General features: G+C 47.8%; 2 protein-coding genes across 4 annotated transcripts in view; one reads left to right on the top strand and one right to left on the bottom strand.

Moving 5' to 3' along the window:
* Nucleotides 1–12796, top strand: part of ARRB1 (arrestin beta 1) — a 558582-nt gene that overhangs the window by 185731 nt on the left and 360055 nt on the right. The window lies entirely within an intron of this gene.
* LOC310705104 (disintegrin and metalloproteinase domain-containing protein 21-like) overlaps nt 1–12796 on the bottom strand; it is a 42836-nt gene that overhangs the window by 25067 nt on the left and 4973 nt on the right. For both annotated transcript variants that reach the window (XM_083499546.1, XM_083499545.1), the window contains exons 5-9: nt 8921–8997; nt 6055–6244; nt 3961–4029; nt 2917–2988; nt 985–1142 (exon numbers count right to left, since the gene is read on the bottom strand). In XM_083499546.1, coding sequence (XP_083355672.1) covers nt 985–1142; nt 2917–2988; nt 3961–4029; nt 6055–6244; nt 8921–8997 — 566 coding nt within the window. The remainder of the gene's footprint in view (nt 1–984; nt 1143–2916; nt 2989–3960; nt 4030–6054; nt 6245–8920; nt 8998–12796) is intronic.

Genomic DNA, 12796 nt, shown 5'->3' with positions numbered 1-12796 from the left:
ATCCTGTCTCCGTCACTTCCCACTCTGTGGAGTCAAAACATACACCGTCATGTGAAAGACAACAATCCCATGACTGCAAACATGGAGCAGGAATTCTAACACAGACTGCATCCCCTCCAACACTTTCCCCAGCGAAAACAGGGGCCTCCTATTCCTCCCCTCCACCATTTTCCCAGTGAAGGAAAAGTGGGACATTCCGGGATCCAGTCAGAAAAGACAGGTTGGGAGATGGTGGAGGTTGTGCATGGAGATGGCTAGAGAAAAGTGCTTCTCCTTCTCATAATAGTGGAGTCCAATGGGACCATCCTGTGAAGCTGAACACCGGGGGCTGGACTAGATGACTCTTGGAGACCCCTTCCAACTTGACAATTTTCTATGCTTTGTTGGAAGATTCAGAAAAGGCCAATGACTACTTCACACAGGGCATAGTTGTTGTTGTTTAAAAATGTATTATTAAATATAGTGCCCATAGTCTATAATACATTTCTAAAAGAAAGGGGGGAAATGTTGATATTAGCAGCAGTATACCTGAAGGAGCGTCTCCATCTCCATCATTCTGGCCGGACACTGAGGTCCAGCTGTGAGGGCCTTCTTGGTAGTGGCACCCAAAAAGCCAAGTTACAGGGAACCAGCCAGAGGGCCTTCTTGGTAGTGGCACCCGCCCTGTGGAACACCCTCCCACCAGATGTCAAAGAGAACAACAACTACCAGACTTTTAGAAGACATCTGAAGGCAGCCCTGTTCAGGGAAGCTTTTAATGTTTAACAGACCACTGTATTTTAATACTCTGTTGGAAGCCACCCAAAGTGGCTGGGGAAACCCAGCCAGACGGGCAGGGTATAAGTAATAAATTCTATTCTATTCTATTCTATTCTATTCTATTCTATTCTATTCTATTCTATTCTATTCTATTCTATTCAGCAGCAGGCAGGCAAAGCAGGGTGACTAAACACTCTCAGCAACGGAAATGGGGAAGAGTCTCACGTGAATAAAGAGGCATGGTCGAAATGGACTTGAGTCCGAAGCTCAGAGGTGACGTAGTCGTGAAACACTTGCAAACCGGCATCGCTGCCTGCCAGATCTTGCCTTGTCCACACCTCTATTCCTGTCAAAACAACGTGAAGACCTATGTCGTCATATATCTGAAAACAGAAAATAGGAAATCAGTATGTGCTTATAAAACATACTGATAATATATATAGAGAGAGAGACGTGCATAAGATAGCGTGAGACTCTTAATCTCAGGGTCATGGGGTTCAAGACCCGTGTGGTGCAAAAGATGGGGACTAGGTGACCCAACCCCCAGGGTCCCCTTCCAGCCCTACAATTCCATGGTTCTATAGGCAGACACACATAGTTATAATAATGCTGGTCTACCTTACAGGGTTGTTGTAAGACAAAGCATGTGTTAAGCGCTTTGAACACATTACCATCAATCAATTGTTCATTATTAATAATATTTATTTACAGTGGTACCTCTGGTTCAGAACAGGATCCGTTCCAGAGGCCCGTTCGCAACATGAGCAGAACGCAACCCGCATCTGCGCATGTGCGGGTCGCGATTCGCCGCTTCTGCGCATGCGTGTAACGTCATTTTGCATGTCTGTGCATGCGCGGGCGGCAAAACCTGGAAGTAACCCTTTCCAGTATTTCCAGGTTGCCACGGGACATAACCTGAAAACGCTCAACCTGAAGCAAACGTAACATGAGGTATGACTGTATTTATTTATTGTTATTATTATTAAATACATTTCTATGCCTGATGCCCTGGCAGTTCACACCAAAGTAATCAAATTATGTGTTCAGAGTCTCTCCCACCTGCTACGCTGCAGAGCTCAGTCTTGTTGCAGTTTGACTACAGAAAGTCCCCAAGCTACAGGTGTATCAAGTCAAGGCTTGAGGCACACAAGACAACATGTTAAATCTTAGACTCATAGAATTGTAGGGACCCCAAGGGTCATCTAGTCCAACCCCCTGCAAGGCAGCAATAACTGCTGTCTTCTACTTACCCTGTGCATTAGGAGCGACTCTCACCCATTATTCAAAAGGTGTGGCAGGAGTCTAACCTAATCAAGTAACACCAGGGACATTTTATTTGATTTAATTCACATTTAATGGGGAAATGCTTCCTTATTAATGAAGGTCTAAAATGGAAAATGCTTAAATGTGTATTGCTAACACTGGGTTTGCCCCACAGTAGTTAGAAAACTACTGTGAACTCTGAGTTCTTGCCGAGCTGATAATTAACCGTTGTTTGCTGCTAGCTAACAGGTGAGTGTTGTAACCTTAAATCAGCTGAAAAAGGCATTGAGCTGCAAATCCGCCTTCTTGAAAGGGTTGTGACTGTTAGTTTTTCTCTGAAAGCGACAGAGAACAGAAGTATGCGATAATGGCTCCCCAAGAAGTTGGAAGGAGGGAGAGAGACACATTTTGATTTCTGGAGTTATTTTTTTTATTGTAAGATGCTGAGCCTGTGCTAGACAGCACAATACATCATAGGGATGTTTTGGGTGTATATTTGATGTTTTAATTCTATTCTGAAGAAAGTTCTGCAAGTGAAAGTTTGAATAATGTTTTTATGGGCCAGGACAATGATTTCTTCCAAAAGGAGCCAGTTCTTATGCTTCCAGTTGCTTCAAACTGCGCAGTATTAATACCTGCAATATGCACAGCTCATCACCCTTTACATTTGACTATCGCGGCAAGAAAGTTTCGCTCCAGCTAACACATAAATCCCCCTTCTCCATCTTTGCAAAAGGGAAACTCTTCCCCAAAGACCAGAGCGTCTCACGATGCCTTTGCATGCGATGTGCCCTTTGTCCTCCGTTCTTCAGGTTAAGATAGTGCTTTTCACCTCTTTCGTCCCCCAGGCAAGACACAGAACATTATTCAGAAATTTCCAATAAACATACTTACATTGTGAAGGACAGATAGAATCTGAAGCACCATCAATATCACCTGAGTCACGTTTTTCTTTTTCTGCTGATACTAAAATAAAAGAAGTTCTTTATAAGCTAGGGCTGACATCTTTCTTTATTGCGTTTGACCCCCCCCCCAACCCCAGGCGACACCCAATTGGTATAATGACTCAAGACAGCGTGTTATGGGATTAAAATTTTGGCCACAACTTTATTAAAACTTCAGATATAGGGAGACCTTGGCTTAGGCATTGGGTGTTCATTCCTCCCAGTCCCCGACCGGGGATCTGGGGAACATTGGGGTTATCCAGAATGTGTGGGGATTGGGCTGGCTCTGGAAAACGTCTGTTCAAGCAGACAGCCCACCCTCCAATTCGCCGCTACATGGGGGAGACCAATGACAGCCTCTCAGCTTATGGCCAATGACTCCCCTCAAAACAACCCCTTTAACGGTTGAACCCTGGGATCGCTGCTGCGGGGGGGGGGGGCGTGGGTCACCACTTCACGCCCCCCCCATTTAGGGAATATAGACTAAAGCAAGCACATCCAACAGGTAGATCGAGCTCGACACCTCGACCTGAACCCCCAAAAAGGAGGTAGATCTCTGCCAGTTTTTAACTCTGTGAGTAGATCACAGTCTCTTGGGAGTTGGCCAACTCATGAGAAGAGAAGACTCCCTGGAAAAGACCCTGATGTTGGGAAAGACGGAGGGCACAAGGAGAAGGGGACAACAGAGGACGAGATGGTGGGACAGTGTTCTCGAAGCTACCAGCATGAGTTTGACCAAACTGCGGGAGGCAGTGGAAGACAGGAGTGCCTGGCGTGCTCTGGTCCAGGGGGTCACGAAGAGGCGGACACGACTAAACGACTAAACAACAACAATCAGTGAGGAGAATTGCTTGTCCTCTAATCTGAAAGTCGGTATCCCTCTTTCTTAAGCCTATTATGTTGCATGGACTTAAGCACAGCAAGGAAGCCGCTAAGCAGGCAGGCAGACATGCAGAACTCTTACAGGCGGAGAATACAGGTTATCGCCACTTACGATGGAATTGTCGCAAACAGCAAAATACTCCAGGTATCTGGATGGTGCGTCAGCTCCAGGGAACTCTGTCTGAAATGAAATGCACACAGCTCTGGGTTTGTGGGAGGCAAATCAAAGCAATGTAGAGCTGCAGACATTGTACCACTTCTGCAGGAAATCCATCGGGCTGGAAGCGGAAGATGCAGCTGGCAAATCTGATGGATCTAATGTTGGGTCCACCCCAGTCAAGTCCATCAGGAAAGAGTAATGATACACAGGGCGAGAGACTTTGGGTGTAATATACAACTTACAGCATGGGAGAATCATAGAATCATAGAGTTGGAAGAGACCACAAGGGCCATCGAGTCCAACCCCCTGCCAAGCAGGAAACACCATCAGAGCACTCCTGACATATGGTTGTCAAGCCTCTGCTTAAAGACCTCCAAAGGAGGAGACTCCACCACACTCCTTGGCAGCAAATTCCACTGTCAAACAGCTCTTACTGTCAGGAAGTTCTTCCTAATGTTTAGGTGGAATCTTCTTTCTTGTAGTTTGGATCCATTGCTCCGTGTCCGCTTCTCTGGAGCAGCAGAAAACAACCTTTCTCCCTCCTCTATGTGACATCCTTTTCTATATTTGAACATGGCTATCATATAGAATCATAGAATCATAGAATCATAGAGTTGGAAGAGACCACAAGGGCCATCGAGTCCAACCCCCTGCCAAGCAGGAAACACCATCAGAGCACTCCTGACATATGGTTGTCAAGCCTCTGCTTAAAGACCTCCAAAGAAGGAGACTCCACCACACTCCTTGGCAGCAAATTCCACTGTCGAACCCTCGACACCCCTTAACCTCCTCTTCTCCAGGCTAAACATGCCCAGCTCCCTTAGCCGTTCCTCATAAGGCATCGTTTCCAGGCCTTGGACCATTTTGGTTGCCCTCCTCTGGACACGTTCCAGTTTGTCAGTGTCCTTCTTGAACTGTGGTGCCCAGAACTGGACACAGTACTCCAGGTGAGAAGTTATGGAATTGGGATGTACAATTCACAGCGTGTTACACGTTGAAAGAAAATCATATGAAAAGGATGTATCCAAACATGGCGGGTGTTCAGGCTTCTCGTTAGAGAGGCATAAATGTTACTGCCTGTATCTGAGGCTGCTTAGACCAGGGTTTCCCAAACTTGGGTCTCCAGCTGTTTTTGGACCACAACTCCCATCATCCCTAGCTAGTGATGAGATTTGCTGTCCAAAAGTGTTGAAAGCTCAAGTTTGGGAAACCCTGCCTTAGAACATGGACCCCAACACCACCCCCTGGGGTATAGAGTTCCCACTGACTCCTCAGGTTTAGTTACAGATAGGTAGCCGTGTTGGTCTGCCATAGTCAAAATAAAAAAGTTCCTTCCAGTAGCACCTTAAAGACCAACTAAGTTAGTTCTTGGTATGAGCTTTCGTGTGCATGCACACTTCTTCAGATACACTGAAACAGAAGTTGCCAGATCCTTCTATATAGTGAGAAGGTGGGGAGGGGTATTACTCAGAAGGGTGGTGGGAATGGGTGATTGGCAGATAGCTGAGATGAGCCTGTTGACGACTCTTAACGACTGCAATAGGTCTTGCAGGAAAAGGCAAGGGGTGAGAAGGTGAAAAATGGCTTAGTCATGTATAATGAGATAAGAATCCAATGTCTTTGTTCTAATTTCAGAAATAGACTGGAAAGAGAAGCTGCTGAATTGCAACTCATTGCCAAACTTAAAACCATGGAGAGACCTAGTCTGAACAAAGACATTGGATTCTTATCTCATTATACATGACTAAGCCATTTTTCACCTTCTCACCCCTTGCCTTTTCCTGTAAGACCTAGTGCAGTCGTTAAGAGTCGTCAACAGGCTCATCTCAGCTATCTGCCAATCTCCCATTCCCACCACCCTTCTGAGTAATACCCCTCCCCACCTTCTCACTATATAGAAGGATCTGGCAACTTCTGTTTCAGTGTATCTGAAGAAGTGTGCATGCACACGAAAGCTCATACCAAGAACTAACTTAGTTGGTCTTTAAGGTGCTACTGGAAGGAATTTTTTTATTTTGTCCTAAGGTTTAGTGGGTGAAAGCTTACCTTCTCCTCGGAGGTCACTGCGGCTGGAGTAAATTCTATCTCGTGCCTTGGCAGCTGCTTCTGGGGGTCAGGAATCCCTCTGCATGGCTCCTGCTGCTCTGGGGCCATGCGGTAGAGGAAGTGTTGGTGCGTAGAGGAACCCTCAAGAGGATGGATCTCATACTGCAATTGTCCAATCTGTATATGTCCCCTGAAAACCAAAACGAAAGGATAATTAGGAGCGGTTTGGCAAGCTACGGTATTTTTTGCACCATAACACTCACTTTTTTCCTCCCTGAAAGTAAGGGGAAATGTCAGTGCGTCTTATGGAGCGAATGCCTGCGGGTGGCGGGGGGGATCTGCTGCAGTCGTGAGCAGAGGATCCGTGGTTCCCCTTCCTTCCCTCCTCCGTGGTTACAAAGCATGGATCCACATGGATCCTCAGGATTTTTGCATTGGGCTACTCCAAACTCACTGTCAGATCACATGTCTGTGGCCACAGCATGAACCACAAAAATCATATATCCACTATTTCGTTTAGAATATTTTTTTTCTTGTTTTCCTCCTCTAAAAACTACGTGCGTGTTATGGTCTGGCGCGTGTTATAGAGCGAAAAATACGGTATACAGTCTTCCCTTAGATCCCAAGCGCCCTGGAACTCGGATGTTTTGGCTCCCGAACGCTGCAAACCCAGAAGCGATTGTTCCGGTTTGCAAATGTTCTTTTAGAACCAGAATGTCCGACGCAGCTTCTGAGGCTTCCTGCAGCCAATCAGAAGCCACGATTTGATTTTCGAATGTTTTGGAAGACGAACGGACTTGCAGAACGGATTCTGTTCAACTTCCAAGGTACGACTGTACAAGGAATCCAATAATAATAATAATAATAATAATAATAGCTTATTTTATTATTGTTGTACTTCTTAATGCAATGGATAAAATGGCTAAGGGAGAAGCTTTTGTGAGACCTTGAGTTTCCCAGAGGAAATGTAGGAGTGAAATGTATTAATGAACAAAAATGGGACACATAATAAAAGTCTGGTCGGTCCACATAAAAGCACAACAACATTCAATACAATGAGACGTGAGACAGAAAAAAGATGCAGGCTTGGTGGCAGTCAGAAACTGTATGTGGAAGTTTTGGTTCCCACCTCAAAAACAAGTTCCAAAGGACATTCTTGAAGGGACAAAACATGCTCTGCCCATTAGCCGCAATGTGGGAAGCACCTTCTCCCTAAGTATTTCTCCAGAAATAACACTAGGTCGTTCCCAGGGGCATTTTGCCCCAGCAACAAGATGTGACTGAGCAGCAAAGTGAGGACAGAATGAAGAAAAAGAAGGAAAACTCCCAGTTCAGCTACCCACCAATTCTTAAAACTGACCTGCTCTCTAAGGATTAATATTGCTTCATGCCACCCTAACCTCTGAGCAGTTCGAGATTCCAGGGTTTCCAGGCACTGGGATAGTTTATCCACCTTTGGACCCCATCCTGCTCTCGGCTCTCACCTCCATCTCCCCATGAGACAGCCGCCACAATCCTGGGAACGGCTTCGACTGGCTGGTCAGTGCCAGATTTACGTGTAAACTAAAAAGCTCTAGCTTAGGGCCCCACTCTCTTGAGGGCCCGCCAAAACATTTAAAGGGAAAAAACCTGGATGTACATTTCCAGAATATAAGATAAAAAACAAATAAAATAAAACCTACATACAGCAACAGTATTTTGTGTTGTGTAGGCTCCTATGATGTAAGTCATGGGCCCCACCTGCGCCCCAAAATATCACTGGTTTGCTCCTTTCTATATATAAGGTGCCTACATTCTGCTATTTATCGTTATTAGTAGTTTGCATCATATATTTACACCTATTATTATGTCACGTTATAGCAAGTTTCTAGAGACTAGATTAGGAGTGCTGTGTTTCTAAAGGAACTTTTGTTATTGCCGAATGCCAATGTGTTTGCATTATTAAGTTTGTGATGAATAAAAAATCATTTTAAGTTAGAGCTTAATAATTATTTCACTATTAATATACTTCTTATTTGTATTTCAGTTCAACAATTACTTTGATAAAATACAGTGGTGCCTCGCAAGACGAAAAGAATCCGTTCTTTGATTCTCTTCATCTAGCGGTTTTTTCGTCTTGCGAAGCAAGCCGATTGACGGATTAGCGGATTAGCGCTATTAGCGGCTTTTAGCGGCTTATCTGCTGATTGGATCAGCTGATAAGCGGCTTAGCGGCTTAGAAAAAGGGGGGGAGGGGGAAAAAAACCAGCAGGAACTCGCAAGACATTGTCGTCTTGCGAAGCAAGCCCATAGGAAATTCGTTTTGCGAAGCACCTCCAAAACGGAAAACTCTTTCGTCTAGCGAGTTTTCTGTCTTGCGAGGTATTCGTCTTGCGGGGCACCACTGTACATATTTTGTTATGTGCAAATGGCTTTAGATACCTATTAGGTCCATGTCGGACAGCAGCAACCATTTGTTGTTGACAAAGGACAGCTGGACATAGAAAGGGCCCCATTGCCTTCAGTAGCTGAGGGCCTCATCAAACCTCAATCCGGCCCTGGGCTGGCTAAACCAGGTGAGAGTGGTTGATGGGTCACAAACCCTTGGGAGGTGGGTGTGTTTGTGTGTGTGCAAGAGAGAGAGAGGTCAGATCCTGTGATCTCCTGTGCTAAAGGCATTTCACAGCATGATTAACCCCTTGGTTTTGTCCTGCCTAGGGAACACTGAAGACAAAACACAGTTGTGAGCATCTGATGATGGTCTGAATTCAGCCTGCTGGGTTATGAGTCCTACAGGCCCATGCATGAATAGTTTCTTCATGCCTCCTTTATCCTAACCCCCAGATCAGCCGCAATATTTCCAACGCCTTGGGGAGATGGACGTTACCAAAGCCCATGGCAGGTAGACAGGATGACGTTGGAGTCTGGCAAGGCTTCCACATATCCTCCATAATAGCAGTCCACCTGCAAGGTTCAAAAACAGCACTTTAAAATGGGTCGGAACAGAACTGAATTGACCAGGGTTCCTTCTACCCAAAGGAGCCGTTCAGTATTATTATTATTATTATTATTATTATTATTATTATTATTATTAATAATAATAATAATAATAATTTATTATTATTATTATTATTATTATTATTATTATTATTATTATTATTATTATTAATTTATAACCCACCCATCTGGCTGGGTTTCCTCAACCACTCTGGGCAGCTTCCAACAGAATATTAAAATGCAATAATGTATTAAACATTAAAAGCTTCCCTAAAGAGTGCTGCCTTCAGATGTCTTCTAAAAGTCTGGTAGTTGTTTATTTCCTTGACATCTGATGGGAGGGTGTTCCACAGGGTGGGTGCCACCACCAAGAAGGCCCTATGCCTGGTTCCCTGTAACTTGGCTTCTCGCAGTGAGGGAACCGCCAGAAGGCACTGTTACCTCAGTGTCCGAGCAGAACGATGGGGGTGGAGACACTCCTTCAGGTATACTGGACCAAGGCCGTTTAGGGCTTTAAAGGTCAACACCAACACTTTGAATTGTGCTCGGGAACATACTGGGAGCCAGTGTAGGTCTTTCAAGACCGGTGTTATGTGGTCTCGGCGGCCGCCCCCAGTCACCAGTCTAGCTGCCGCATTCTGGATTAGTTGTAGTTTCCGGGTCACCTTCAAAGGTAGCCCCACATAGAGCGCATTGCAGTAGTCCAAGCGGGAGATAACTACAGCATGCACCACCCTGGCAAGACAGTCTGTGGGCAGGTAGGGTCTCAGCCTACGTACCAGATGGAGCTGGTAAACAGCTGCCCTGGACACAGAATTGACTTGCACCTCCATGGACAGCTGTGAGTCCAAAGTGACTCCCAGGCTGCGCACCTGGTCCTTCAGGGACACAGTTACCCCATTCAGGACCAGGGAGTCCCCCACACCTGCCTGCCTCCTGTCCCCCCAAAACGGTACTTTTGTCTTGTCAGGATTCAACCTCAATCTGTTAGCCGCCGTCCATCCTCCAACCGCCTCCAGGCACTCACACAGGACATTCACAGCCTTCACTGGTTCCGATTTGAAAGAGAGGTGGAGGTGGAGCTCAGGGCTAAAGGACAGGAATCTTGGCTAAGCAACACACATTGTGGTTCTGTAGCAGGAAACACCCCCCCCCCCATCATTCAGTTTGTACAAACTTCACACACACTCACACTCACACACTACATACGCTACACTTCTGCTATTCATAGAAATTCATAGAAAATCAACCACACATCGGATTTGCACTCTTCCACTTTTATTTTACTCCATGAAGGAAAGACTACAAAATGGGGAAGGTCTGATACAGGACACCATAATCCCTTCACCATCCCAGCACATCCACAGGAGCCCTGCCCAGTTGCTATGCCAACCCTGGTGGTCCCAGAGAGAAGACAATCAAGCTCACAAAGAACTTGAATATGGGAGTGGATTCAGCACAGACTGGAACAAAGGACAATAATCCAGTGTTTCCCAACCACTGTTCCGAGGCACACTAGTGTGCCGCGAGATGTTGCCTGGTGTGCCGCGGGAAAAATTAAAAAATTCGAAAGATTTTTTTTTTTAAAGTCAAATTTTCGATTGGGGCACCGTCACTAGATGACCCCTGGGGTTCCCTCCCTCCCTCCCGCTCTGCGCCTCCCTCCTCCTCCTCCTCCTCCTCCTCCGGGGAGGCCCTTCCTGGCTCTCGGCCAAGGCTTGGCGGCTGCCACTCACTCACTTGCTCGCCCACCCGTCCCTCCATCCCTGCACCCGGGCTCTCCCCCTCCGTCCCCGGCGCGGGGGCTGCCGGGATCCGTAGTCCCCTCGCCCTTGGGCTCCGCACCCGCGTGGGGTGCGCAAACTACGTTTCCCAGCGTGGCCTGGCGGGCCGGGCGTTTTGTTTGAAGCGCTCTTCTCCCAGCCATGGAATGAGCGCAGCGGCGGCAGCCGGGCGGGCAGGGGCTCTTCCGCGCAGACCCCGCGCAGCCTGCCTGCGCCCCCGCAGAGATCGGGCGGCAGGATGGAGCCCGGGGATCCCCGCGGAGGCGGAGCGGTAGAGGCTGCCCCCCAGGTAGGGCTGCGTCGGGGGTTTTTTATTTTTGCAATGCTGCATCCGCGCCGGAGGGGACGCATCGGACCGCGGGGAGACTCCTTGGCGGGCGTGCAAGGCAATGCAGGCGTTGCATGGAGTGCAGTGCAATGCAATGGCAACGCGGCGCCCTGCATGCATGCATGCAACTTCCACCGGCGCTCCGGACTTGGCAGGTGAGGGGGGTCCCCAGTGGGCGGCAGAGAGAGCCGGGAGGGTGAAGGGGAGCCGGGGGGAGCAGCGCTGCTCCCCGAGCCGAGCCCGGGGGGAAACTTCGGCGTCGTTGCGCCGGGTGTTGGAAGCGGAGGCTGGCGGGGGCCCCTCACCTGCAAAACCTGGTCGCCTCTCATATATTTTGTGCATTGCATTCATCGCCTGCTTTCTCCTCCAAGGAGCTCCCGGGGGCGCGCGTGGTTCTCCCCGTGTTATCCTCGCAACAACAGCCCTGCGAGGTGGGTCAGGCGAGTGGCCCAAGGGAGCACCCAGGGATTGTCCTGGCCAGGTGGGGTGATTTGAACCCTGCTCTCTGCCCGGTCTTCGTCCTCATTTAGCCCCCACATGTGCATGACTGTGCATGACTGAGGTTTCCCCCCCTCGTCTTGGCTATGGTGTGAGTCTGTGCTGTTAATTAATGGGGTTCTGCCTTCGGAGAAGATGAGCCAGCCCTCAAGGAGGTGATTATGTAATTTGCTAGCAATTCATGTCCCTCCCGGCGTGACGCTGCGCACTGACGTCACGGGGCTGTAATGGTGGTGTGCCTCGAGATTTTTTTCATGAAACAAGTGTGCCTTTGCCCAAAAAAGGTTGGGAAACACTGCAATAATCAGCTCTTCCCTCTGGGGGCAGGAAACTGCAAAGTCCCCTCTGTCACCTGGAAAATGACTCATGGGGAGGGGGAAAAGGGAACCAGCCAGGTGACAGGACACTCAGGTTACCACCACAACCCCTCCCTCAAACACTCCTTTCTGTGATGTATGCGTGATGTTTCTGGGGTTGGGCTTGACGTACAGGATGGGAATTTCAAAAGTTTTTATAAGGCCTTGCACACCATTTTTCTGTGTCCTTTCTCTCTCCTGCAAGTGAGGGGAGCACCCTGTTGCAACAGTTCAATAAAGGCCAAGCCTACAGGCTGCTGATTTGCTCCAATTTACTCTGGTTGGTGTCTTTACTTTTTGTCCAAGGGAGCCCTCGGATTTTTCCGGTAAGAGTTCGTAACTAACCTACAAACTGTAAAGGTAAAGGGATCTCTGACCATTAGGTCCAGTCGTGACCGACTCTGGGGTTGCGGCGCTCATCTCGCTTTATTGGCCAAGGGAGCCGGCGTACAGCTTCCGGGTCATGTGGCCAGCATGACTAAGCCGCTTCTGGCGAACCAGAGCAGCACAAAGAAACGTCGTTTACCTTCCCACCGGAGTGGTACCCATTTATCTACTTGCACTGTGTTCTTTCGAACTGCTAGGTTGGCAGGAGCAGGGACCGAGTAGCGAGAGCTCACCCTGTCGTGGAGATTTGAACCGCTGACCTTCTGATCAGCAAGTCCTAGGCTCTGTGGTTTAACCCACAGCACCACCCACATCCCTTTTACCTACAAACTGATCATGTATTAATTAAATGGGTGGAATTTATGGCAAAGGAACTGAACTGTGCAGCAGAAGTCAGAGGGCAGAGATGGCAA

Source organism: Podarcis liolepis (assembly GCF_965112155.1).
Source record: "Podarcis liolepis genome assembly, chromosome: 4".
NCBI classification, from domain to species: Eukaryota; Metazoa; Chordata; class Lepidosauria; order Squamata; family Lacertidae; genus Podarcis; species Podarcis liolepis.
This window is presented reverse-complemented; position numbering and strand designations above follow the sequence as displayed.